The 27572-nt window shown below is 45.5% G+C and overlaps 1 protein-coding gene across 2 annotated transcripts in view; it reads left to right on the top strand.

Moving 5' to 3' along the window:
* The window catches only part of GNB1 (G protein subunit beta 1), a 73620-nt gene that overhangs the window by 38333 nt on the left and 7715 nt on the right, over positions 1 to 27572 (top strand). For both annotated transcript variants that reach the window (XM_036882781.2, XM_057499614.1), the window contains exons 2-6: positions 11786 to 11888; positions 16509 to 16547; positions 18104 to 18210; positions 21886 to 21949; positions 22853 to 23015. In XM_036882781.2, coding sequence (XP_036738676.1) covers positions 11832 to 11888; positions 16509 to 16547; positions 18104 to 18210; positions 21886 to 21949; positions 22853 to 23015 — 430 coding nt within the window. In that variant the 5' untranslated portion in view covers positions 11786 to 11831. The remainder of the gene's footprint in view (positions 1 to 11785; positions 11889 to 16508; positions 16548 to 18103; positions 18211 to 21885; positions 21950 to 22852; positions 23016 to 27572) is intronic.

Here is a 27572-nt window from a genome sequence, read left to right as displayed (position 1 = left end):
GATGGTGGTGTGAGTAGGACAGCGGAAATCACTTCCCAAAAACATGTACATTTTTGAAAATACACCAAATACAACTATTCCTAAAAGAGAGACCAGAAGATACAGGACAACAGCCAGACCCCATCCACACGTGCGAGACCCAAGTGCCTCGCAAAGGGGGTAAATCAAGCCACGGCCCAGCGGGACCCGAGCGCCCCTCACCCCAGCTCCTGGCAGGAGGAGAGGAGTCAGAGCAGGGAGGGAGAGGGAGCCCAGGACTGCTAAACACCCAGCCCTAATCATCTGCACCAGAGCACAGATACACAGTGCGTGGTGTGCTGGATACTAGGGAAACGGAACAGTAAAACCTGCAAGCGGGTCCCCACAGTCAGCTCCCCTGGGACAAAAGAAAAGCGAGTGCTTTTTGAAAGTCTTAAAGGGCCAGGAGCCTCACAGCTGGATGAAAGCGTCCCGGGACACTCAGCCCAGCAGCTGGGAATCCCGGGGAACTCCAAGCGCCCTAACCCCCTGGGCGGCAGTGCAGATCTGAGGCCCCTCATGGCGATAAACAGCCTCCTGCCTGTTCCCCCTCCGGCGTGGCCCCGCCATAGCAGAACAGCAGCCTGAGGCCGGCCATGCATACAGCAGCTGAGCAGAGCCTCCTCCACAGCGGCCGGGCAAGAATCAGAGACCCCATCTGTGCGCAGCTGCCCAGCACAGGCCGCTAGAGGTCGCCGTTCTCCCAGGAGAGGAGGGCGAAGAGCAAGTGGGAAGGGACTTTGTTCTCCCAGCTGACACACGCGCCAACTGCCCACGACTCCCTCTATCGCCATGAAAAGGCAGAAGAATTTGATCCAGACCAGAATCACACAGACATCTTCCCCTGAGAGGGAACCTGGGGAAATACACTTAACCAATCTTCCTGAAAAAGAATTCAAAATAAAGGTCATAACCATGCTGATGGACTTGCAGAAAAATATGCAAGAGCTAAGGAGGGAGAATACAGAAATAAAACAAACTCTGGAAGGACTTAAAAGCAGAATGGACAAGGTGCAAGAGGCCATTAATGGAATAGAAACCAGAGAACAGGAATGCAGTGAAGCTGATGCAGAGACAGAGAAAAGGATCTCCAGGAATGAAAGAATATTAAGAGCATTGTGTGACCAATCCAAATGGAACAATATTCGCATTATAGGGGTACCAGAAGAAGAAGTGACAGAAAAAGGCATAGAAAGTGTATTTGAAGAAATAATTGCTGAAAACTTCCCAAAACTGGGGGAGGAAATAGTGGCTCAAACCACGGAAGCCCACAGAACTCCCAACAGAAGGGATGCAAGGGGGACAACACCAAGACACATAATAATTAAAATGTCAAAGATCAAGGACAAGGACAGAGTATTAAAGGCAATCAGAGAGAGAAAAAAGGTCGCCTGCAAAGGAAAGCCCATCAGGCTATCATCAGACTTCTCCACAGAAACCTTACAGGCCAGAAGAGAATGGCATGGTATACTTAATGCAATGAAACAGAAGGGCCTCGAACCAAGGATACTGTATCCAGCACTATTATCATTTAAATATGAAGGAGGGATTAAACAATTCCCAGACAAGCAAAAGTTGAGGGAATTTGCCTCCCACAAACCACCTCTACAGGGTATCTTAGAGGGACTGCTCTAGATGGGAGCACTCCTAAGGCCAAATAGATGGCACCAGAGAAAATAAAATCACAGCAAAGAAAGCAGAACAATCAAATACTAACTAAAGGCAAAAAATAAAATTAACTACCCACAAAAGCAGTGAAAGGAAACACAAAAGAGCACAAAATAAAACACCTAACATATAAAGAATGGAGGAAGAGGAATGAGAAGGGAGAGAAATAAAGAATCACTAGACAGTATTTTTAACAGCTCAATAAGTGAGTTAAGTTAGTAAGATACTAAAGAAGCTAACCTTGAACCCTTGGTAACCACGAATCTAAAGCCTGCAATGGCAATAAGTACATATCTTTCAATAATCACCCTAAATGTAAATGGACTGAATGCACCAATCAAAAGACAGAGTAATAGAATGAATAAAAAAGCAAGACCCATCTGTGTGCTGCTTACAAGAAACTCACCTCAAACCCAAAGACATGCACAGACTAAAAGTCAAGGGATGGAAAAAGATATTCCATGCAAACAACAGGGAGAAAAAAGCAGGTGTTGCAGTACTAGTATCAGACAAAATAGACTTCAAAACAAAGTCACAAGAGATAAAGAAGGACATTACATAATGATAAAGGGGTCAGTCCAACAAGAGGATATAACCATTATAAATATATATGCACCCAACACAGGAGCACCAGCATATGTGAAACAGATACTAACAGAACTAAAGGAGGAAATAGAATGAAATGCATTCATTTTAGGAGACTTCAACACACCACTCACTCCAAAGGATAGATCCACCAGACAGAAAATAAGTAAGGACACAGAGGCACTGAACAACACACTAGAACAGATGGACCTAATAGACGTCTATACAATCTACATCCAAAAGCAACAGGATACACATTCTTCTCAAGTGCAAATGGAACATTCTCCAAAATAGGCCACATACTAGGCCACAAAAAGAGCCTCAGTAAATTCAAAAAGATTGAAACTCTACCAACCAACTTTTCAGACCACAAAGGAATAAAACTAGAACTAAATTGTACAAAGAAAGCAAAAAGGCCCATAAACACATGGAATCTTAACAACCTGCTCCCAAATAATCAATGTATCAATGACCAAATTAAAATAGAGATCAAGCAATATATGGAAACAAATGACAACAACAACACAAAGCCCCAACTTCTGTGGGACGCAGCAAAAGCAGTCTTAAGAGGAAAGTATATAGCAATCCAGGCATATTTTAAAAAGGAAGAACAGTCCCAAATGAATAGTTTTATGTCACAATTATCGAAATTGGAAAAAGAAGAACAAATGAGGCCTAAGGTCAGCAGAAGGAGGGAGATGATAGAGATGAGAAGAAATAAATAAAATTGAGAAGAATAAAACAATAGAAAAAGATCAATGAAACCAAGAGCTGGTTCTTTGAGAAAATAAACAAAATAGATAAGCCCCTAGACAGACTTATTAAGAGAAAAAGACAATCAACACACATCAACAGAATCAGAAATGAGAAAGGAAAAATCACGACAGACCCCATAGAAATACAAAGAATTATTAGAGAATACTATGAAAATCTATATGCTAAGAAGCTGGAAAACCTAGAAGAAACGGACAACTTCTTAGAAAAATACAACCTTCCAAGTCTGACCAAGGAAGAGACACAAAATCTAAACAAACCAATTACCAGCAAAGAAATTGAAGCAGTAATAAAAAAAACTACCCAGGAACAAAACCGCCAGGCCAGATAAATTTACCTCGGAATTTTATCAGATGTACAGAGAAGACCTAATACCCATTCTCCTTAAAGTTTTCCAAAAAATAGAAGAGGAGGGAATACTCCCAAACTTACTCTATGAAGCCAACATCACCCTAATACCAAAACCAGGCAAAGACCCCCAAAAAAAGAAAATTACAGACCAATATCCCTGATAAATGTAGATGCAAAAATATTCAACAAAATATTAGCAAACCGAATTCAAAAATACATCAAAAGGATCATACACCATGACCAAGTGGGATTCATCCCAGGGATACAAGGATGGTACAACATTCGAAAATCCATCAACATCATCCACCACATCAACAAAAAGAAGGACAAAAACCACATGATCATCTCCATAAACACTGAAAAAGCATTCGACAAAATTCAACATCCATTCATGATAAAAACTCTCAACAAAATGGGCATAGAGGGCAAGTACCTCAACATAATAAAGGCCATATATGATAAACCCACAGCTAACATCATACTGAACAGCGAGAGGCTGAGAGCTTTTCCTCTGAGATCGGGAACAAGACAGGGATGCCCACTTTCCCCACTGTTATTCAACATAGTACTGGAGGTCCTAGCCACGGCAATCAGACAAAACAAAGAAATACAAGGAATCCAGATTGGTAAGGAAGAAGTCAAACTGTCCCTGCTTGCAGATGACATGATATTGTACATAAAAAACCCTAAAGACTCCTCTCCAAAACTACTAGAACTGATATTGGAATTCAGCAAAGTTGCAGGATACAAAATTAACACACAGAAATCTGTGGCTTTCTATACACTAACAATGAACTAATAGAAAGAGAAATCAGGAAAACAATTCCATTCACAATAGCATAAAAAAGAATAAAATACCTAGGAATAAACCTACCCAAGGACATGAAAGACCTATACCCTGAAAACTACAAGACACTCTTAAGAGAAATTAAAGAGGTCACTAACAAATGGAAACTCATGCCGTGCTCCTGGTTAGGAAGAATTAATATTGTCAAAATAGCCATCCTGCCCAAAGCAATATACAGATTCGATGCAATCCCTATCAAATTACCAACAGCATTCTTCAGTGAGCTGAAACAAATAGTTCAAAAATTCATATGGAACCACCAAAGACCCCTAATAGCCAAAGCAGTCTGGAGAAGGAAGAATAAAGTGGGGGGGTTGTCACTCCCCAACTTCAAGCTCAATTACAAAGCCACAGTAATCAAGACAATTTGGTACTGGCAAAAGAACAGACCCACAGACCAGTGGAACAGAATAGAGACTCCAAACATTAACCCAAACATATATGGTCAATTAATATTCGATAAAGGAGCCATGGACATACAATGGGGAAATGACAGTCTCTTCAACAGATGGTGCTGGCAAAACTGGACAGCTACATGTAAGAGAATGAAACTGGATCACTGTCTAACCCCATACACAAAAGTAAATTCGAAATGGATCAAAGACTTGAACGTTAAGTCATGAAACCATAAAACTCTTAGAAAAAATCATGGGCAAAAATCTCTTAGACATAAACATGAGTGACCTCTTCATGAACATATCTCCCTGGTCATGGGAAAGAAAAGCAAAAATGAACAAGTGGGACTATATCAAGCTGAAAAGCTTCTGTACAGCAAAGGACACCATCAGTAGAACCAAAAGGCATCCTACAGTATGGGAGAATATATTTATAAATGACAGATCCAATAAAGGGTTGACATCCAGAATACATAAAGAGCTCACGCACTTCAACAAACAAAAAGCAAACAGTCCAATTAAAAAACGGCAGAGGAGCTGAACAGACAGTTCTCCAAAGAAGAAATTCAGATGTCCAACATTCACATGAAAAGATGCTCCACATTGCTAGTCATCAGAGAAATGCAAATTAAAACCACAATGCGATATCACCTCACACCAGTAAGGATGGCCACCATCCAAAAGACAACAACAAATGTTGGCGAGGCTGTGGAGAAAGGGGAACCCTCCTACACTGCTGGTGGGAATGTAAATTAGTTTAACCATTGTGGAAAACAGTATGGAACTTCCTCAAAAAGCTCAAAATAGAAATACCATTCGACGCAGGAATCCCACTTCTAGGAATTTACCCTAAGAATGCAGCACTCCAGTTTGAAAAAGACAGATGCACCCCTATGTTTATCACAGCACTATTTACAATAGCCAAGAAATGGAAGCAACCTAAGTGTCCACCAGTAGATGAATGGATAAAGAAGAGGTGGTACATATACACAATGGAATACTATTCAGCCATAAGAAGAAAACAAATCCTACCATTTGCAACAACGTGGATGGAGCTAGAGGGTATTGTGGTCAGTGAAATAAGCCAGGTGGAGAAAGACAAGTACCAAATGATTTCACTCATCTGTGGAGTATAAGAACAAAGGAAAACTGAAGGAACAAAACAGCAGCAGAATCACAGAATCCAAGAAAGGACTAACAGTTACCAAAGCGAAAGGGACTTGGTAGGGTGGGTGGGAAGGGAGGGATATGGGGGGCGGAGAAGAAAGGGGGCCTTACAATTAGTATGTATAATGTGTGTGGGCACGGGGAGGGCTGTGCAACACAGAGAAGTAGTGATTTTACAGCATCTCACTACGTGATGGACAGTGATTGTAATGGGGTTTGTTGGGGACCTTGGTGAAGGGGGGAGTCTAGTAAACATACTGTTCCTCATGTAATTGTATATTAATAATACCAAAAAACATGTATTAAGAAAATACAGATAAAAAACATAGTATAATGTAATCTCTTGGCTCCAACATTTACAGAATTTTGCCAGTTTTAAAAAATCTCCTCTCTTTTCCCCCTCCCTCCATTTCAAAGCAAATCCTAGGGTTGCGTCTTCACTTAGAAGTAAGTATTTCTAGCAGTGAAGGACTTGAGTCCTGTTAGGATGCTGAACAAAAAGGTCAGCAACCCCTCCATGTCATCGAATGCCCATATTCAGATTTTCTCTAGGTAGTCTGTACATATTGAATAAAGATCCAAAGTCTCTAACATTTTTGAAGACTATTTTAATGGAAAATTGAAATATGTACAAAATTTTAACGAATAGTTTAAGAGACTCCATCACCAAACCAGAGCAGTCAGCAGCTTGCAGCCAATCTTGTGTTGTGCACCCTCACCTGCTTCCTTCCTCGCTGGTTGTTCTGAAGCCGGTCTCAGCGTGTTACTCTCAAGCATGTCAGCATATACCTTTAAGGGCTGGGAAGGCCATGGTGGGGGGCGGGGTCCACCTGCTTCAGCAGTGTCACCTGTACAGACATGGGGTCCTTGCCCTGTGGCCCCGTGCTATTCCTGTGATGTTGGAACAGTGTGCAGGAAGCGGGGCTACACACTTTGTGCTTGCAGTGTGGATTCACACTGCCTTGGTTTTGTAGATTAACTCGGACTGGGGAAATAAAAGGAGAAAAGCCGGTGAAATAGGCTTGAGTTCCCCGTGTACACTCCTCCGAGTGTCACTTCGTCTCAGAGGTGAGGTGTGGTGCTGGTGCAGCTGAGCCGTCAGGAGGCTCCTTCCCCTGGTGGCACTGGATGCTCAGTGTAGGGCTAGTTTAGGGTTAGGACCTCAGAGGCTCTGCTGCCAAGTCCCAGCCCAGGTGGCCCAAGGACATGCCCCCCATGGTTGACGTCCGGGGGCCACACCGGGTGTCTTGCAGCTGCTTCTGGAAAGGTGTGCCTTGCCGGTTAATCACTGGAAGGAAGCTTACAGAGCATGTCCAGCTGTCACGTGGGATCTATATTTCAATCCTGTGATGTAGGTAACACCATTTCCACTTTGCAGTAAACAGACCAGAGTGAAAAGTGATTTGGTGAAAGTCACTTTCCTTGCTTGTATTGTGGCAAAGCCAGAACTTGAAATTCTTCTTTATATCATGCCAGGGTGTCTGGCATGATGGCCTCTCTGTCACCTGGTGGGCATGTGGGCTTCACCCTGAGCGACACGTCTGGGGCAACCAGGATGTGGGGGCGCACACAAGCAAAGAAGGATGCCCCCTCCACCCTGAGCACACAGGCCCCGAGCCGGACCACAGGCTGAGTGTGGAGAGCTGGAACAATGCCACTGTCACAGAAATCAGGCCACTGCTGTCCCCCAGGAGAAATCAGCACCTCACAGACAAGGAGCCCAATGCCCCAATACAGAGCACAACTGACAGCAGACAAAAATCTTTCTATTCCCACAAACTAAAAGAAGTTCACTCCACATGCTCTTTGGAGAAGATGCAGTAAATGAAATAAACAAGGTACACAATAGTGTATAAAGTGATGATGTTTACTGTCCCCCATACTGTCATTAGCAAACTTGAGCCTGAGTGTTGTTGCTGTGGCTGCAAGGACACCCCGAAGTGTCCTTGACTAGAGGGCATGTGCTACAGTTATCAAGTGATGGGTGCCTCCGGAGGCACATTACGTTGCAAATGTGAAATATTTGGATAACAAAATTGTGTTAACACTTGGATTGACGAAGATGTTAGATATAATCCAAAGTAGGGCCACGTCACTTCACATACTTGCTTTTAAGTTTTTTAAGTTTCTGTGAAAAGTATTTCCAAAACAGAAGTCTGAATGAAAGCTGATGGCAGATGTGGGTCACAGAGGAGGACACGCAGGCTCTCCACGGCCCTGTCTTACTGGATTAAACCATGACTGTGCTGAGTCAGCATGGTCAGAGCTTACCTGTGGCTTTGGCCCGAGGAGAGAAGGAACCCAAGCCGTGTAAACCTGATGGTGGGGTTTCCAGAAGGCTTTGGGGGACTAAGGATAGTGAAGAGAAAAGCAAGCAAGGTGATTAAATGTAAGTAAAGCTTTAAAGTGTACGTTCATTTTAAAATTATTAAAGTAGTATAAACTGTGTTACCACATGGGAAATGAAAAGAAAGATATGACCAGTGATTCCAAGTAAAATGCTTTTAGTCTTTTTTAAACGTCGCTTTTGAAACCAATTATGTTTTTGTTCTAAAATAGCCAAAATGACTACACACAAATTTATTTTTCATTTGCCATATGACAGGCATTTTTCTGGGTTTTTATATTGGCTTCGTTACTGTTCTTAGAGATGTTACAGTTCCTCCAGTAAGACATTAACATCAGCTAGCTGTTTTTTAAACTGAAAAGTACAAATTTAAAAGTGTGAATGCTTCTTGGTTCCAGAGCTGGAATAACCTGTTAACTTTTTTGAAAAAAGAAAAAACTAGCTCACACTATGCCTTTGTTTATTCAGAAATAACCACCATTAACATTTTCTTGTATGTATGAAGATTGCTTACGGTAGATAGATGTCTGTGCTTTCTGTATACACAAAAAAGTAAACATCATCACTTTATACACTATTGTGTACCTTGTTTATTTCATTTACTGCATCTTCTCCAAAGAGCATGTGGAGTGAACTTCTTTTAGTTTGTGGGAATAGAAAGATTTTTGTCTGCTGTCAGTTGTGCTCTGTATTGGGGCATCAGGCTCCTTGTCTGTGGGGTGCTGATTTCTCCTGGGGGACAGCAGTGGCCTGGATTTCTGTGACAGTGGCATTGTTCCAGCTCTCCACACTCAGCCTGTGGTCCGGCTCGGGGCCTGTGTGCTCAGGGTGGAGGGGGCATCCTTCTTTGCTTGTGTGCGCCCCCACATCCTGGTTGCCCCAGACGTGTCGCTCAGGGTGAAGCCCACATGCCCACCAGGTGACAGAGAGGCCATCATGCCAGACACCCTGGCTGTCCCTTCACCAATGAAAGTCTGTCCGTAAAATCCTCTTTTCCAGATTTGGTTTTAGAAAATACACCTTTGACTTGGAGATTAGAGAGTATAATTAAAGCAGTTAAGGGTCTGGTAGGTTTCTCTGTCTCATCAGACCATCCACACAGATTAGACAGGATCTTACAGGACACTGTTTTTATTACTACTAGAAATAGGAATACCATTTTTCTTAAAAATTAACAAATGTGGATTTTGAGTCCCTTGAGACTCAAATGTGAGCACTGATTATAGAGGGACCTGTAATCAAAAAGTGATACTAATTTATGCTGTCTGCTGATGGGAGAGAAATAGATCTGGTTTGGTTCTCTTCTTGTCATTGAAGACTACAGTCACCAAGTGTTGGTGTTATTCTGAAATTTTGTGCAGTGACAGAGTTAAGTGGAACTTCTCATTTTAAAGATACTTAGGTTTTCCGTAAATTCATTTCTCCAGTTTAAAGCAATAACGGTGGGTGATTATCACATACATATTTTTTTAAAAAGAAATCTAAATAAAGGAAATACTTAAATCTAAGATCTCAGAAGTTACCCACTGAATATTGGAATTGACATCATTAAGGCAAAGACCCAGAAGGTGCTCCCTCTTGGCCAAATGGACCTGAAGAACTAGTTTACTTTAAAACTTACTTTAGTTTTTTTTTTTATATATAAGATGGCATATACAGTAAAATGCACAAATTTCAATGTGTAGCTTGGTAACTTTTGACATGTGGTAAGTGAATCAAAAGTTGTATGTGATTAAAAATAACATTGATGGTTGAATTTGGCCCCTCATGACTCCCTTAGCTGTTACATTCTTCTCACTGACCTTGGGAGGGTTGAATGGGGTAGCTGCTTCACAGATTAAGAATAATTCTCTCATGTTGGGGGTTGGGACGAAAGAATGCCAGCTCTGCAGTTAGCTGTGTGATCAAGTGTGGTCACATGAAATGCGGGGTGTGTCAGTCAGTGCCTGGGCCAGCAGAAAGGATGCAGGGCTGTGCATGAACTCAGACAACACAGCACAGCCTCTATTTTAGGAATTATTTTGTATTCTCTTGGCACTGTTATTATTTAACATGTTAATATTCATGGATCACACTCCTTAGAGTTTATGCGTGAAGAGTGGAGAATTCACCCTGTCCTGGCCTGGGTAAGTGGCCTGCAGCACAGCCCCCCAAGGCTGGGAGCATGCACCTTGTGCAGGGGCCCCAGTGGAGCCCTCTGCATGCTCACAGCACCCAGGAAGTAGCTGCCCTTGGAAGTTCTGTCCTGGTCCAAAAGGGCCCTCAAACTCACTGGGTGTCGCCTTCCTAGAGGTCCAGGGCAGCAGGCCGCCTCTACGGTGCTGCAGCTCACGGGCCCCACAGTCCTGCGGACTTCCCTGAGGGCAGTGCTGGTGACTTGACGCTCCCTCTGGAGGCCCCACGCTCACCTCACCCTGCTTGGCCTGCCGACTGAATGTGCTACACTGCAACATGGGCCTGAGGGTGCAGGTGAGAGCAGGAACCCAGGACTCACTCATACTTCCTTAGTGTGCTTTTTAATGGGAAGGACGTTTTTGTTTTCATCAGTGAATGCACATCGAGCATCTATAGTACATGCCATGGAAGGGTTTCTGTCAGTTCTTCTGTGTGGCACAGGGAAGCTCGTCCAGATGAGGAGCTCTGCGGTCTGCTGCCTGGGTCTTGCGGATTGTTCCCCACATGTTTCAGTCTCAGGAAAATAAACAAGTACTTATTTAATATCTCGTATCTGTTCTCTTGACCCTGTGACTTTTACACAAAATCTGTGATGGAACATAATCCCTGTGTATTTGCATAGGTTACAGAGGCCCTTGTGTAAGCTGTGTGTGTGTGAGCTAATTGTGTTCCTAAGTGGTAGAAAGATGTTGGTGATTACATCAGTATAAAAAATGTTGGTGATTCTGTCATCAGCTTTGTGGTGCTTGGTCGTGTTTATGACCAACTTCACAGTGATGTTCTTCGTCAGAAGTGCAACCTCCACTGCAACATCCATCCCCCTGGGAAATGAGTCTCTTTTCACAGGATGAATTCGTTTGGATAGTTCAGGAAGTGTCCCTTGGGGTGGGGCCTGAATGGCCAGGTCTCCCTGTACTGAGCTTTATCTGACCCCTACCTGCAAGGATTTAGGTATGGTTTCTGGGTTTCCTGATGGAGAGCGCAGTGTCCCTGGAAGGGAGGCTGTGCCCTTTAGGGTTTTGTTCTGTGAGCCTCTGGCACCTGGGTGGCCATGGGTTCGGGGTCAGCATGGCTTTGCGGCCCTGGGCTGCCCATTGGCCACTGTACCCCATTTCCTGACCTAACTACCCCCAGGGTCCGGGTGAGAACGGCTCTAATGTCCCTCTTAGGTGCTTGGTGAGACCCACATCATCATGGCAAGTGCTTCTTAACAGTCTCTTGTCTTTTCAGCCCAGCACCATCTTTCTGAGTAGTCTGTTAGACATCGTCCTTGTACAAAGCGAGTGAATTATAGGAATTATTAACCCAGCCCTTGGTAGACACCCTGTGAGTTCCCATGAATGCTGAAGAAAGATGCTCTGATTTATAGTGAAACTGCAGCCCTCAAAATTTCAGTTTCCTTTTCATTAAATTACCCAGTCATTGTTTATTAACTCTTCGTGCTTGAATTTGTTTCAGATCTCAGACTCGCTGAGGCCGCACTGAAGAGTGCCGGGGTCTGAAGATGAGTGAGCTTGACCAGCTGCGGCAGGAGGCTGAGCAGCTCAAAAACCAAATCAGAGTGCGTACCGCATCCCTTTACTTTTCATTAGTCGTTTGGATTTTGGGTTGGGTGCTATCTGTTTGGGGAAAGATGGGCTACAGAATAATACAGTCAGTGTTTTGCCTTGCAATTGAACTTAATTGGCCCACGTTATACTGCTTCTAGAATCAGGTATTTGGCCTGCTACATTACTTTCAGGATTTTGTTTTCTAATCTGTTATTTGAGTGTGCTACAGTGTTCCCATAGAAGGAATGAACGTCTTCTGTACCTTTTTCTTAGTCTTGGAAATTAGCTTTATGACATCCTTCGTCCCTGTATGAAGTGGCATCTGCCTGTGACCCTGTGCTCAGTGGAGGGCAGGGACTTGTTCAGAAGAAGCATGAACAGCAGCAAACAGTGTTCTGGGCACGTCTGACTCCTAGTTTTGAAAAGTGGTGTTCCCTGGGGGTGGCTCCTGGACTCTACCCCTTTTGATAGGCTTTGGAGACAAAAAGCTGTGCATAGCTGAATGGCCCTGTACAGCGAGCAACTTCACAGCATTCTGACACATTAAACGCCAGTCTGCCACTGGTGCATAATGGTGTGTTGCAAAACCCTGAATTTCCAAAAAGGGAGGCAGCGTTGGTCTAAAGGAGTTAATTCTACTGTCCTTCAGGTTCCAGAGGTGGCGCAGTGGTTCAGTGCCCCCTGAGGAGCGCTGACCACAGGTAGCTGTCTCTGTTCCCAGCCTGCTGGTAGGGGGAGCAGGAGGCGAGGCGGCCTGGGCAGGGCACCGCGGCCTCACTCCGCGTGCTGGCGTGTGTCTGCTGAGGGCAGGAGCTCGCTCTCCGATGGGTGGTTGGGTTCGTCCATAATTCTGAGCCGCCCTTCAGACCATCGCTTCACATCACATTATCTGAACACCAGGGTTTTTCCTGAGTCCACTGTACGATGGAGCCTGGTCATTTCCTTTTGAATGGCTGGCTAGATGTTCAGAGCCTGGTGATCATTGGAGACTGAAGCACCAGCACCATTCTGACAACCATTTATTGAACTCCAGAAAAGATCATTCAGTTACCTGGGAATCTATGGCCAAAAAGGAAACATGTTCTCTTACTGTAAGAATTTCAAATCTTTACATTTAAAAGATCTGAAGCTCAACAAAAATGAGGAGGACTTAGTGTCAGACAGGTTTGCTGCCATCAGACTTGTATATGTCTGTTGACCCTCCAGAATATAGAAATAAGAATTTTGTTATCCTAACAACTATCAGTTGTTCACAAGTTGTTCATAAATAGTGGATTCTGTTCATAGCAGATGAGGAAAGTTTGTATGGCAGAAGTGAAAGACATCCAAATTTTGGGAAAAAGTGAAAGCTGGAAGTCAGTGCTGCATCTCTCCCCATTTTTTAGTCCCAGTTTCGCTGTAGGATGTGGGAGTCCTCTTCCTCCCAGAAAGTGGGGCTGTCCTGTGAGCCATATGCGGAATTTTTAAAAGTAAAAACAAAAACAAAAACGGTAGAACTAATTTTTAACAAACTGTACCTGAACCAGTATATCTAAAAACATATAATTAATAAATCCTTCTAATTTTCCATCCTTATCCTTACTTTGGTACTAAGTCCTGGGGATTCTGTGTGTCCAGCGTGGAATGGCTCGCCGCATGTGTTCCTGCGTTTCTTGGGGCTCTGGCTCTCGGCTCACTGTCCCAGGGGGCAGCCCAGCACACAGCCCTCTCAATACCCGTCCCCACAGGCTTTGTCTCTGAAGCCAGGCACCGTGCTGTGTCCTGGCATAACGCGGGTGGCAGCAGCTGTTTGACCCCTTATGCCAGATGGGGAGGGAAGACTTTTCTTTTAAATATGGGTAAAACACCCTTTTTCTGAAAGACCCAAGGAATTGTGCTTGTTAAGGGATGTGGGGCGTGGTGGGATGGCACGGGAGTGACCCTAGCAGGGCTGCCTTCCTCCTGGGTTGTTTTCAAACTGAAACACCCCAAAGGACTGTCCCATCCTACTTTTGATTTTGTTTGTGAGGGAATACGGGTTCTCAGACAGGTGCTGAATGAAACACGGCCTGTCTTAAAATGCATGGGCTCGCTGAGGGTCAGGACAAGCTCTGAGAAATGTGCTGGTGCACGTGTCCAAGAGCAACTGTGCCAGCTTGTGCAGGTGAGCAAGACACCCAGGACAGGCCCCCAGCGCTGCTGCCCCACACCAGGGCCTAGCAGGGGGCTTCTGGGAAGAGGAGGGTGCAGCCTAGCTGTGCATTCCTCTGTGTTTGACAAGTACCCAAACAGGACAAGGAGCTGACATACCACGACCACTGGTGTGGGTCGTTCAGCACGTTATGAAATTTGTGTTAATCTTTGGACACTAACCAAGATGAAGTTGCTTAAGTTTCATGGTTTATTTTTCCCATTAAAAAAAACTCTTGTTATTCTCCTTTTTTTTTGAGGCATCATTGATAGACAATTAAATGAGCAACATTGTGGTTACTCGAGTCCTCCCCTTATCAAGTCCCCACCACACACCCCATTACAGTCACCATCCATCAGTGTAGTAAGATGCTACAGAGTCACTACTTACCCTCTTTGTGCTATACTGCCTTCCCTGTGGCACCCCCCGACAATATGTATGCTAATCATAATGCCCCTTAATCTCCTTATCCCTCCCTTCCCACCCAAGCTCCCCAGTCCCTTTCCCTTTGGTACTGTTGGTCCATTCTTGGGTTCTGTGAGTCTGCTGCTGTTTTGTTTCTTCAGTTTTTGCTTTGTTGTTATACTCCACAGATGAGTGAGATCATTTGGTATTTGTCCTTTTCCACCTGGCTTATTTCACTGAGCATAACACCCTCTAGCTCCATCCGTGTTGTTGCAAATGGTGGTAGGATTTGTTTTCTTCCTATGGCTGAATGATACTCCATAGTGTGTATGTACCACCTCTTCTTTATCCCTTCATCAACTGATGGACACTTAGGTTGCTTCCATTTCTTGGGTATTGTAAACAGTGCTGCGATAAACATAGGGGTGTATATGTCTTTTTGAATCTGGGATCCTGTATTCTTAGGATAAATTCCTAGGAGTGGAATTCCTGGGTCAAATGATATTTCTATTTTTAGGTTTTTACTTTTTTGAGAAACGTCCATACTGCTTTCCACAATGGTTGGACTAATTTACATTCCCACCAGCAGTGTAGGAGGGTCCCCCTTTCTCCACATCCTCACCAGCATTTGTTATTGTTTGTCTTTTGGATGGTGGTCATCCTAACTGGTGTGAGGTAATATCTCATTGTGGTTTTCATTTGCATTTCTCTGATGATTAGCGATGTGGAGCATCTTTTCATGTGCCTGTTGGCCATCTGAATTTCTTGTTATTCTTTTTTAAAACTAAAAGCCATATATAATATCAAGGCTGGTATTTAGGTAAATATTAAACCCAGCACTTGGCAGACAGGATTCAGATGGAAAGCTTGCTACTCTAGGACTCCCCCACAACTTGCTCCTTATCCCAAATTTAGGTACTGGCATAGAAATACTTGGTTACCTAATTTTTGTTTTAATTACATAATTACCTAAGAATTAAGAAGAATGCCTTCTAATACTAACAGGATTAATTAAAGTTGAATTTGGAATCTAGATCTTTGGTACGTTTATATAGTAACAATCTCTGAATGTATTTCCATCTTCTCAGTTGACAAATATCGCCGCTAGCTTCATGAAATAAAATTAATCAGCAGTGAGGCGGTTTTTCCCTATTTTCCTAACACCCTCTACCCCCGTACTCCAGTGTATGTAGACACTGTCATGGGGCCAGGGCCATTCTGAGAGCAGGTGGTCAGATGACTGCATAAGGAAAATGATTCTTTTCTAGAAACTGTTGTAATTTCCTTTGAAATTATCCCTGCCCTCAAATTTTGGCCCTTTTAAAGCTGTTGTATCATCTTCATAATGTATGGCTTTCTACTTGTGAAAAATAACATGGAGATTTCAAGACTTATTTTCTAATAATTGATCACTTAGACACAGTAAAAAAATCTGTTTGCTTTAGTATTTCTTTGTAGTCCTTACCTGATTTGCAAGGTCATTTTATAGATGAGAAACAGATAATTGGATAGAGCGGCCAGAAGGTCTTCCCTGGATCTGACTGTCTCGGCTCCAGATGCTTTGCTCTGTCCCATAGAGTTTAGTGTTGGCAAGTGTTTGGCTTGATAGTGAAGTCCTTCAGTTAGCATGGTCCAGGTGGGAGGTCCTTAGTTAGCACCCACAGCTCCTGAGCTGTTAGAGTGAGATGCATGCATGTGGGTCTGTGGGACTGCACAGAAGAGGAGATAGTGCCCTGCTCTGCAGGCCTTGTGCACCCCGCTTCCATTGTGGTCCTCCCAAATCGGGCTTGTTCCTGGGGTTGCAGGGGGTTGGGCTGCTTAGATGAGATGATGTGTAGGCCTTGGACACGCTTGCGTGTGACTTGTCCTGTGTCGTGTGACGTGGAGCACACTGAGCTGCCTGGATAGTCCGCAGATGGCCCTGGGCTGTGTGTGTCAGAGGGGAGGACAGGATACTGCACTCTGTCTTTCCCCTTTGACTCTGAGATAGGTGTGAGGACCCAGGACTGAATGGCTCTGAAATGTTACTAATTTCCTCTTTGTCGTTATTTCCTAGGATGCTAGAAAAGCATGTGCAGATGCAACTCTCTCTCAGGTAAGAACCTGTTTACACAGAGCCGCTTGCCTGGCGTAGAGCTTGGTGTGTGGTGGTGCCTACGCTTGGCACCCCTGGGGTGAGCTCTGCTCCGGTCCTCTCTGCCTCTGCATGGGGGATGTAAAAGCTTGAGGCATGTTTATCAGAATTCATTCATCACGCTAGACCTGGTTTTTTTAGATAAAGAATAAATACCTCACAAACCTTAAATCATTACTTACTATTACAGACATCAGAGTTGTAAAATATTACAGTCTTAAAGTAACGTATTTTGAAGCTCCTTTCCTTCAAAGTCTGCCTGAGAGCCTTCGTTTCTATTGCAGTCTGGCAGATCCTCAAAAAGTTAAACATAAATCATGACCCAGCAATTCTGCTTCTAGACACTCACCCAGAAGCTCTGCTAACTGGTGCACATCCCCGGCCGCCAGGGGTGGGGCAGCCAGCACCCTGTCTGCAGGCGGGTGGGGCCTGTTCTGTGTGTGCAGTGGGGTGTGAATGTCGCTCCACCACCGGACGGCCTGTAGCCACACTGCAGCAGGAGGGGCCTCAGAAACACCGCCTGGTGGAGGGCCAGACGCGAAGGGCCGAGTGGCCCGCGGTTCCTTGTCGCCCCATGCAGAGCAGGCAGAGCCCCAGAGGCAGTCGAGTGGCTGCTGGGGGCTGGGGCCGGAGTGGGGAGTGCCTGCTTGTGAGTAGGGGGTTTCCTCTTGGGGTGATGGAATGTTCTGGAACCAGAGGGGTTAGTTACACAACAGTGTAAATAGATTAAATACTACTGAACTGTACACTTTAAAACAGTGAATTTACTTCTTAAAAATATTTTTTCATTCAAAGAATTGAACAGAAATGTGAAAAAAAAATACACTGACACTGAAGACATTGTCTTGGTGCTTTAGGGGAATGTGCTTTAATTGGGTTTAAAAAGTAAGTTAAAAAAAAATTGTTCTGCATAGAATTACCTCAGTTTGAATTCTCAGGTACCCTTGGACTCCACAGGTTTTAAACCCAGTTATTTATTCATTTATTCCATTTGTCAGCCCACAGTCTTGGGTATTAGCTTTTTATCTGTGGGCGTGAGCTAGCAGGTTTCCACCTACAGTCTTGTGCCCTAAAGCCGCAGTGGTATGGAGTAGATGCTAACAACCGTCCAGAGTAGCACAGAACCTGGGCACCATGAGCGGGCATCAGCGTGGGGTGGGGACTTGCTTGTGCTGAAGTGGATCCCCGAGATCTGAGGGGTAGGTGGAGCTGGGCCTGGATGGACAGCTGGTGAGAAGGCAGGGACAGTGGGAGTGCTGCTGAGGGTGGGCCCCACTGCACACCTGCCCTGGAGGTGAGGGGAGAAGGCAGAGCAGTGGCCTTGATGAGAGGAGGGGAGGATGGGGGTGCGCAGGGGCAGGCATGGCGAAGAGCTGCCTGGGTGATGGCAAGCATGGGGTGGACACACACAGCCAGTGAGTGGCAGGACCTTGGTAAGGATGGTGGACTTGAAGGAGAACAGACCTCAGGGGCTACCTTTTTGTCCTAGAATATTGATTTGTAGTTTTATTTTTAAGATCACAAACAACATCGACCCAGTGGGAAGAATCCAGATGCGCACCAGGAGAACGCTGAGGGGGCACTTGGCCAAAATTTATGCCATGCATTGGGGCACGGATTCCAGGTGTGTGGGTATGAGCTAAACAGTGCTTGACACATTTAAGGATTGTTCTGTTTTTTGGGGAAAAGTAATCTGAACTCATTTGCTGTGATGTGTAAAGAAAAAAAGGAAGTTGCCTCAGCACTCTGGGTGGGCTAGGGTGGCATCCGCAGGTGCGCGTGCACAGGGGTTCCTCCCTCTACCCGTCCCGGCTGGTGACGAGCTCCTGCCCCAGGAGGCAGCTCACTTAGCCCTGCTTTGCCTCCCCACCCTTGTTCTCCCAGCTCCTCCGCACAGCACCTCGTGGCCTTGGGAGTTGCCTGCCCCCTCTGTTGTGGCTCCTTGCCTTCCCAGCCGTCCACACAGCTTCTTGGCCCGTACGGACCCTCTTGTGCTTCAGGGCCCTGGCTCAGCGGTCACCAAACCCCAGTGTGTGCAGAGCGTGGGTCTGCTGCTGGCTTCCTTTTTGGAGCCTGTGTCAGACCCACAAGAACATGTGTCCCCATGCTGTCGCCGTTCCCTCCCCTGGCCTGTTTCCACCTTCCTTTATCTGCTGTCCTAAAGGGAAAGTTCGCTTCACGGGCTCATTGTTTCCACTTTAAGTCCTGCCCCTTGGTGGAGCTGCTTTCCCTTCAGGCAGAGCTCCCCTGTGTCTGCACGGCCCCTCAGCCCCCTTACCCCTCTGCGTGGATGTGTACCTGCTCAGCACTCATTTCCTGCTCCTTGACAGGCTTCTGGAAAGTCTGTCTCCTCTTCTACACCCAAGTAGCTAAGTGAAGGCAGTGTGACTTTGTGACAACATGTTCTTTCAGATACCTAATTTGATTCTTCAGGTGTCTTTTTTGAGTAGCATTTTTTTGTGTGTGTTTTAACTTGTCAGGAATTTTCTGCATGGTTTTTTCTTTGTTCCTGGAATTGTCTGCTTTAGAGTGTAAACAGCTATGGAACAAAATACTCTCTTTAATTTGTTCTGTACAGTGTCCCATACAATCCCAAATGCAAATGAGAGCTGACTTAGAGCACTTTAATGATGGCAGTAAGTCAGAAAGAATTAAAGAAAGAAAACTGCCCTTACTAATCAATCCACCATAGAATTATTATCAAAAGTAGATAGTAACCAAACAGTGTGTATTAGCTCTGAGGCTTCTCCTCCGTCTGCAGATCGGCGTCCTGACTAGTATTGTAGCCGGGCCCAGGCCCCCGAGCCCGGTGCTCAGCCTCATAGCTGGCTTGGCTCCTCAAGTGATGCTGTAGCTGGGGAGTCTGGAGGGCTTCTCACGAGGGATGACGTGTCACCTGTGCCCTGGAGAGTGAATGGGGGCTTCAGGCAGCTGTGTTCAAGGCGCTAAGGCAGGTGTGTGGCTGGAGCACTGGGGATGAGGAGAAGGCCCAGGGTGAGGCGGAGGGCATGTGCTGGTTCCAAGCCAGGGTTCCCGATCACCACGTGCAAGTCTTCATGTTCCATGTGGGTTGGGCGTGAAGTGTGCTTTAAAAGCCACAGGGCGTGAACGAACAGCACCAGATCAGGCACAGTCCTCCTAAAGAAAGGGCACCCTGGGGCTCTGTGGGAGGCCAGTGGGGTTTGTGTTGACCGCCTCCTCTTTCTTGGACAGGGCGGTTTGCGCATGGTCTGTGTCTCAAGCTGCTCCTCGCACTGGGCAGTCGTGTCTTGATGCCCTGACATGGGGGCTCTGTTTTACCACCATAAACAAAAGACAGGATGGTATCAGGAAGGACCTTTGCTATCTAGAGCCTTTCAGAGATTTTTTTTTTCCAGATAGCCATGTTTTCTGGATAGGCAAATTTTGCCTCTTCAAAGTCCAAAGTAGTTTTTTAAGGTTGTGTATGTACATTTTGCCTAAGCCATCTTCGTATTTTCTGCTGTCATAAGCAAAAGCTGTCACACTGAGTTTTATTCCTCATGCTTCAGGCTCCAATCTGTGAATACCCATTACTTTGTCACAGCTGTGTAAGTCACGGCTGCTCTCAGACCATGCACTTTGAAAACTACAAGAGGCCCACAGTAAGAGATGGTGGCATGCACATATTGATGTATGTTGAGTATGCATCTGTGATATGGTATATCAGTGTATTATAATGTATTCATTTATACTTAAATTCTAGTTTTTACAACATTTGAGTCTCTTTCAGTCACATGAGTCAATTCTAAAGTCTGCTGAGGGCTTCTTATAACTGAGAGAAACGCAACTCAACCAGCTAGGCTGGAGAGCCCTCCTTCCTCTGAGTGAGTGAAGGGCCAGGGCATGTGCATCTGGACCCCTATTGGCCTCTGTTTTCAGTGTCCTGCAGCCCATGACTTCCTCCCTGGCTTTTGCCTCTGTGTTCTTTATGGGTGGCACCTCATCGTAACTGATTTGTGAGCGGCTGAAGGCTCTAAGAGGCAGAATGAACCCAGTTGTCCAGTGGTTATCCTGTCTGGGATTAGGAGGGGTGTCTTCTCTCACCTTCTGGCGGATCAGCGGACAGCTTAACATTTCTCTAGCCCCAAGTCAGCAACTACTAAGCTCTCTGAGCAGGAGACCTTTCTAAAGGTGACCCTCCTAGAGGGTGAGCCTCTGTACGTTGGCTCTGATTCTGTGTTCAACGCCTGTGCTTGGAAGGGCCAGACACAAGTAGAGCAGCAGAATGAACCGTACTCCATTATGTGGAAATACTTTTAGGTGCCTAGTAGGTTACAACTTGAACCCAGATGCAGGAATTTAAGAAATGGCATCTGAAAAATAATAGGATCAGAGCCTGCACTTAGCTTAGGTCTGCAGTAGACTTCGTAACAGTGTTCTTCCTCCTCGTCAGACCCGCTGTTGACTCCTTGTAACGGAGTGTGTGTTAGGCACGCAGTGTGACGAGACCTGTCATTGTTTGCCATGTGGACATGTGTCTGCATAGAGCAGAGCTTTCTCACCGTTCCTTAAAGATGGCAGTTTTCTGTGGAACAGGGTTACTTAAGAGACTTGAGCAGCTGTGGCCCTGAAATTTACTCTCCCCTACAGTCCCTTTGCCCCTGGTCTACTTTAGTTCTGCAGTATCCTGCCTCGATTCTGCAGATAGAAGCACAGTTCCCAGACTTACTAGCACAGTTGCCAATGGCAAGAAGATACATCATGAAAAAATGCAGGACTTCATCCCCTCTACTCGGCCAGGCAGTCATCCTGTAGGTTGCCATCCCCTCACAGAGCAAGTGGGAGGTACCCCTCCCTAATGTTTGTAGGAGACCAGGACCCCAGTTTTTTTTCTTTTTTTGGTGAAAAATGTCTCAAATTTGGAATATCTAAAAGTTTATTATTCCTTTGCATGTAGACTTTGTGTCAGACAGAACAGAAAATTATATTCTAAATATTTTCTACAAGCTTTGGCTCTAGAAAGACCTATATGCCTATTGATTTATAATGAACAGAAAGTGAACAGAAGCAGTTTTGGCGAGCTGACCTGTCTCAGCTGAGCAGTGGGGTGGCTTCGGCGATCTGATCTTCACTCTGCACTGTTACCTGTGGGAGTCCCTTTTCATGCTGTCAAAAGTTGGTCTAACAGAGCTTTTTGTTTGTTTGTTTATAAATAAGCATGCCTTGTCTCAAGCACATGTAATGTTCAAGGTCCCTGAACTTTAGTTTTCGGGTGTCACTTGTATTTATCTTTGTCACTGTGGGGTTTGACAGGTCTGCTTTTGTGTTCTCCCCCCAGGCTTCTAGTTAGCGCCTCACAGGACGGTAAACTTATCATCTGGGACAGCTACACCACAAACAAGGTAGGGGCTCAGAATCCCTTCCCTGAAAACCATCTGGAAAAGGTGGGTTTTTAAACTCTGGATTCACTTATGTAAATCTTGTAACACAGGAGAGGGAGGGGGATCACTGCAAACTTCATCTTTAGCATAAGGTGGTATAGGTCAGATAGAAGCTGAGTCACAGGCTAGCACCTCACTCATCTCCTCGGCTCTGGGTTGCCGTCCCCTCGCAGAGCAGGTGAGAGGTAGCTCCTCCTTGATGTTTGCAGGAGACCAGGACCCTAACTTTAGCTCAGTCTGGGAAGTTTCATATTTTATTTAAAAATACAGAAATATAGCTTTTCATTTAGTTACTAGTTTTTTCAAGAGATAACCTAAAAGGCATTGTATTTTGGAGTATAAATTTAATCTTTACAAAATGTAATCTGAGTTGTGTTGAATGACAACTATCATTAGTCCAAGCATACATAAAAGATCAAATTCAGTTGTATTTTACTGGAAAATATTAAGTGTATAAAGTTCTGTAGTATTTACAACACATCCGTCTAAAGCACATATCTACAGGTATGTGGTAAGATGAGTTACACAGTACTTGAAGTTTATCTTTCTTCAGTAAAAATACTTTGTTTTGTAATGAATTTATAACCATTTAGACAGACCAAGTAAACGTTTTCCTCTTAATGTATAATTCCAATTAGGAGGCTACATTTTTACTTAGGTGCCCACAGAACTGTGAGTTGTGACTTCAATAAAACTGGCATGCAGGGCTTGATTTCTAATTAAATTATTACTAAAATGATTTTGGTTGTTACTGTGCCTTGTCCCTTTTATGCAGTGGGAGCTGAGGACTAGAAATAAAATCAGTATCAGAAATAATAGTTTTGAGCTTGAGTATGTTTGCTTCATCTGTGTTCTCTCATTTAGGTCCATGCCATCCCTCTGCGTTCCTCGTGGGTCATGACCTGCGCATATGCCCCTTCTGGCAACTATGTGGCCTGTGGTGGCCTGGATAACATTTGCTCCATTTACAATCTGAAAACTCGCGAAGGGAATGTGCGTGTGAGTCGTGAACTGGCTGGACACACAGGTACACGTTCTCATCTGTGACCTCAGTCTTGTAGAAGCTGTTTACCTGGTGTGCTTTGTATGCTTTGGACACTCACGTCTTCACAGTAATTATCTAATGAGACTGGTTGCAATAGTGGCCATAAAGTACTCTGAAAAAGAAGTCAAAGGCAGGCCTTAATAGGCCTTTACAAGTGAGAAACCTTTGGACATCACTCCGTCTTATCCCATTTTCAAGGGTGTCAGATACTGAGGTCACCCCCTTAATATTTGGCAGCCACCTTTTTTTATATTAACATAGTTCACGTGTGTGTACATAGGTGCATATACGTCCCTGCTGATCATGTTAACATACTTCATGCCAACGAGCACTCCCGTTGAAAAGGAAGCAGAAGAGAACCTGTAGGCTGTTAGGGTCTTGGAGCACAGCCAGCTGTAAGTGTGGAGGGATGCATTATTTTGCCGAGTTTAGTTTACCTGTGACAGTTACAAATCATAATGAAAGGCACAGTGTTTCTGAGAAGGAGGGTCTCATCCTAGTATTTTACTTCTGTGGCTACATTCTCAGTCCTCAAAATTACACCCTGCTAGGCTCACAGTTCATATGCAACCAAAGAAACTATCAAAATTAATAGAGTAAATAATAACTGCTTTTGACTACAGTCAAGCAATGTGTTTAAATAATTTTGTCCAGTTAAGAGTATATTCTTTTACAAATACACTCCTGTAACCCATTGATTTCTGTTCTGCATTGTTCCCGCCTTTTGCCTGCTTTGGGTTGCTTGCTTCTTAGTTTTCTAGCTTCTTAAGGTGGAACCTTTGACCTTTCACTTTTTCCCCAGTGTAAGCACTTAAAGCTCTAAGTTTCCCTGTATGCATGGCTATAGTTATGTCATCATTCAGCATAAAATATTTTTAATAGCCTTTTAATTACTTGTTTGACTGATGGGTTGTTTAGAAGTATGTTTCATTTTCAAGTATCTGAAGTTTTCTTTGATAACTAATTACTGATTTCTAATTCAGTGCCATTATGTCCAGAGAACATACTTGGTATCATTTCAATTCTTTTAAGCTTATTAAGATTTGTTTTTAAGGGAGCAAATGGTGTGTCACGGTGACCTTGCGGTAGGCGCTTCAAACCCAGGCCTCGCTGCACTTGCTTGGCCACGTTCTCAGGGTGCTGATGAGAGCAAGGCTTTGGACACAGTTCACATCTCGTATGTCCGTGAATTGAAGAGAGAGAGATGTTGAACTCTCTGATTGTGAATTTATCTATTTCTCCCTTTTGTTCTGTCAATTTTTGCTTCTTGCATTTTGAGCCCTGTTAATACAAATATAAACATGTATAATTGTTGTATTTTTCTGATGAATTGACCCTCTTACCACAGTGAAAAGCCCTTCTTTCTCTCTTGGCTTACTCTTGGTCATGAAGTCTACTTTATCTGGTGGTAGTATATCCGCTCCTGCCTTCACAGGCTGACTGTCTGCACGGTGTATTCTCTCCCACCCATTTTCTTTCCACCTGACTGTCTTTATTAAGACTTCTATGTAGGCAGTGTGTAGCTGGGTACCCATTCTAAAGGGTTCTGCCTTTCAAATTGGCTGTGCTCACTTCTGTTTCCTCTGATGTTGGCACAGACGGGTTAGCTCCACCACCTCACCACTTGCTCTCCTTAACTGCCTTCTTTTGGGTTCCTTAGCTTTTTATATTATTTCAGTTTATTAGCTTAGTCAGAGGGTAAAGGTGTGAACAGTTAGTGAGTTTGACACAGTTGAGGACATGCTGTCTTTGTCTTGTCTCCGGCCTCCCACACATCCATTTGATTAGGGTTCATCGCTCACGCATCTTCTCTCTGGCTGAGGATTAAGATGAGAACTCTTTGTCGAGGCGGTGTTGGGCAGTGTTCTTGTGGGATCTCAGAGACTCGGCTGCATGGAAAACCCACCTTAGTGCTGTCCCGCGGCAGGCGGAGTCCTTCATGGCTGCGTCTCTCATCACGAAGACTGAATTGCCTACAGTGTCAGCATCTGGAATGAGGCTCTTGGCGATCAGTCCCAGGTCACTGTTGTCACGAGCTCCCCTAAAGGGGAGGGGCCTGCGTGGGGCAGACAGACTTCTCTGGAGTGGGCCACGCAGCTCGGAGATTGTTAGCGGTATATCAGAGAGAAATGTCAGATGACCTTCTTCCTGTCTTGGTGTTTTGCATTTTAAGATTCTGTCTTACAAAGTACAGGATGCCCTCTGGAAGTGGCTAAAGGGATGAATGCCAGTGATTGAGGGGGAACAATTACTACTACTACTACTACTACTACTATTATTATTATTATTATTATTATTATTATTATTATTATTATTATTATATATGTATTATGCATAAAACTTCCCAAGTGCTCTTCTAGTGAAAATAGTAATTACAAAGGCATAAGATTATATTTGAGGAGTTAGTAATTCCCTAAAAACACATTTCTGACAGTTGTATCAAGCCTAGTGTCACAGATTATTCTTAGAGCATGTCCCTGCGGGTTAATGAAAAGTCAATATGTATCCTTTCCTTAGCCTCACATGGCAGTTGTAGACACACTTCCTTCCTGAGATCATTCTAGTCAGCGTGGTCACAGAGGCATAAACGTTCCTATTAAGAGTTTAGCCAGAGTTTTCCTGGGTGTAGCACGGCATAGTTGTTCAGGAACTGACTGCCTTTCGTCCCTGCCAGAATCCACCGTGGCGGCTACAGACTTGTTCTCTAGGGGCAGCTTGTTCTGCAGCCAGAGGCTGAGTGTCACACCCACGTGCACATGTGGTGGGTTGGGCCCATCACCCACGGGTGACTGTATTTCTGACAGGCGCCAACAAATAGGCTGTGGCAGGAAAGGTGTCCCCCTTAACTCCAGGCACTACAGATGGGCTGCTCGTGGGCATCTGTTCTTGGCTGTTAGTTAAATGGTGTCTGTTTGACTTTCTGTGGTCACAGTCTGGGAAAATTAAGATCCTCCTGCTCATGTAATGACATCACAACTGTCCTTGGGGTTTGGCCGCTGGCCTCTTGCTGGTGTGGGGCTCCCCAGGCCGTTCTGGGTGGGGCATGTGCCTGCCCTGGCTCCCCTCTGGATGGCCCTGGAGCCTCCTGTTCACCTGACCAGCTGAGCCCCCTTGCAGCCCCACCTTTCCTGTGGTCGCCATGAGTCCTGGCTATGCCCGCCATTGCTCCAGTGGCTTCCATACCCACCCTGACCAGCTGCCTGGATTGGTGGTGGCGAGCTCTGCCAGAACCCCTGCCACCTGGAGGGTGGGTCCACAGACCCTTCTAGTCCATCCACGTGTTCCTTGGAGTCCATCATTCAGCTTTGACACCATATGTCTCTCCAGGTATTTCACTTCCTCCTAGTGAAACTCTTTGGCATTTCCCCCTTTCAGATCTTCATGGCACATCATTAGCTCGTTTCTTTTTCACCAAACTTCTTGAAGCACATGCTCTCCAGCCCTCATCTCACTTGCCACTCTGCACACATCCCACTTCCAGGCTGAAAGCCCCCTCCCACCTGAGAATAGAGGCTGCAGCGGGACGTTGCTCTGGTCCCACTGGAGCCGCCTGTGCATCCCAGGCGAGTCTGGGGCTGGACCTCCCCCTCCCCCACCCCTGCTGCCTGGCGCGACACCTGGCCTGGTGCCCCGTGCTGTCCATGGTGTGGGCCAGGGCGAAAAACTGCCCATATGTGTTCACTGGAAATTGGAGAAATAACTTGGTGATCTTCCTTTGTGTTTTTAACCTACAGTCTCACCCAGAACTACAGTGTTTTCTTTAAAGTGGCAAAGAGTACCATTGTACAATGCACTAATTTGTCCCTGTTGGACATTTTAGGCATTTTCTGGTTTGTCACCAGTAGATACGTTGTTGCAGGAAACATTCTCTGGAGAAGTGATTCTCTGGCCCCTGGAGCCATGGTCTGGAGATAAGTTTCCTTAGCTGGGCCATTGGCACTCCGGTGCTCCGTCCCACCTCTGTGCACGTCAGCCCCATGGGTCAAGCAGCCGGCCCAAGCAGAGAAGCAAGTGTGTCTGCCGCTCGGGCCCCAACCCCAGGGTGGCGCCTTGCTGCCAGGACGTCCCACCTTTTTGGGACTCCGCCTGACAGCACCTCCGCCTCCCCTGGGGTCCTTGGCCTGAGCGCCTCTCTTCCCTGCTGACTTACTGCCGTCTGTTCTCTAACCACTCACGCAGTCCCCTGCCTGCAGCAGGATGGCCCCTGCGCACCCTGCCGCTGCTGTCCTTGGGCTGTGATGCGGCAGGCCCCCTCTGGTGGGGCTGCCTTTCTGCTCTGCCCCTCTGCAGGCTCTGAAAGCCAACAGCACAGCTGGGCCGGCCACCTTGCAGCTCCGCACACCTGGGGGTGTCTGCTCCTGAGGTGACCTCCCCATAGCCCACACACAGCTCCTGGGGATCTTTTCACCCTTCAGCAGTAGCAAAGACAGTGCCTCCCACCTTGTCTCGAGTACAGACGACCCTGCGCCCCCAGCCCAGTCACCGTGGGGTGTGGGGCTGATGGGAGCTTCGGGCGCTGGTGCTGCTGGCAGCTGCCGG

The sequence above is a fragment of the Manis pentadactyla genome, chromosome 4 (assembly GCF_030020395.1).
Source record: "Manis pentadactyla isolate mManPen7 chromosome 4, mManPen7.hap1, whole genome shotgun sequence".
NCBI classification, from domain to species: Eukaryota; Metazoa; Chordata; class Mammalia; order Pholidota; family Manidae; genus Manis; species Manis pentadactyla.
Note: the sequence above shows the minus strand (reverse complement) of the source record. Positions and strands in the feature narration are given on the sequence as shown.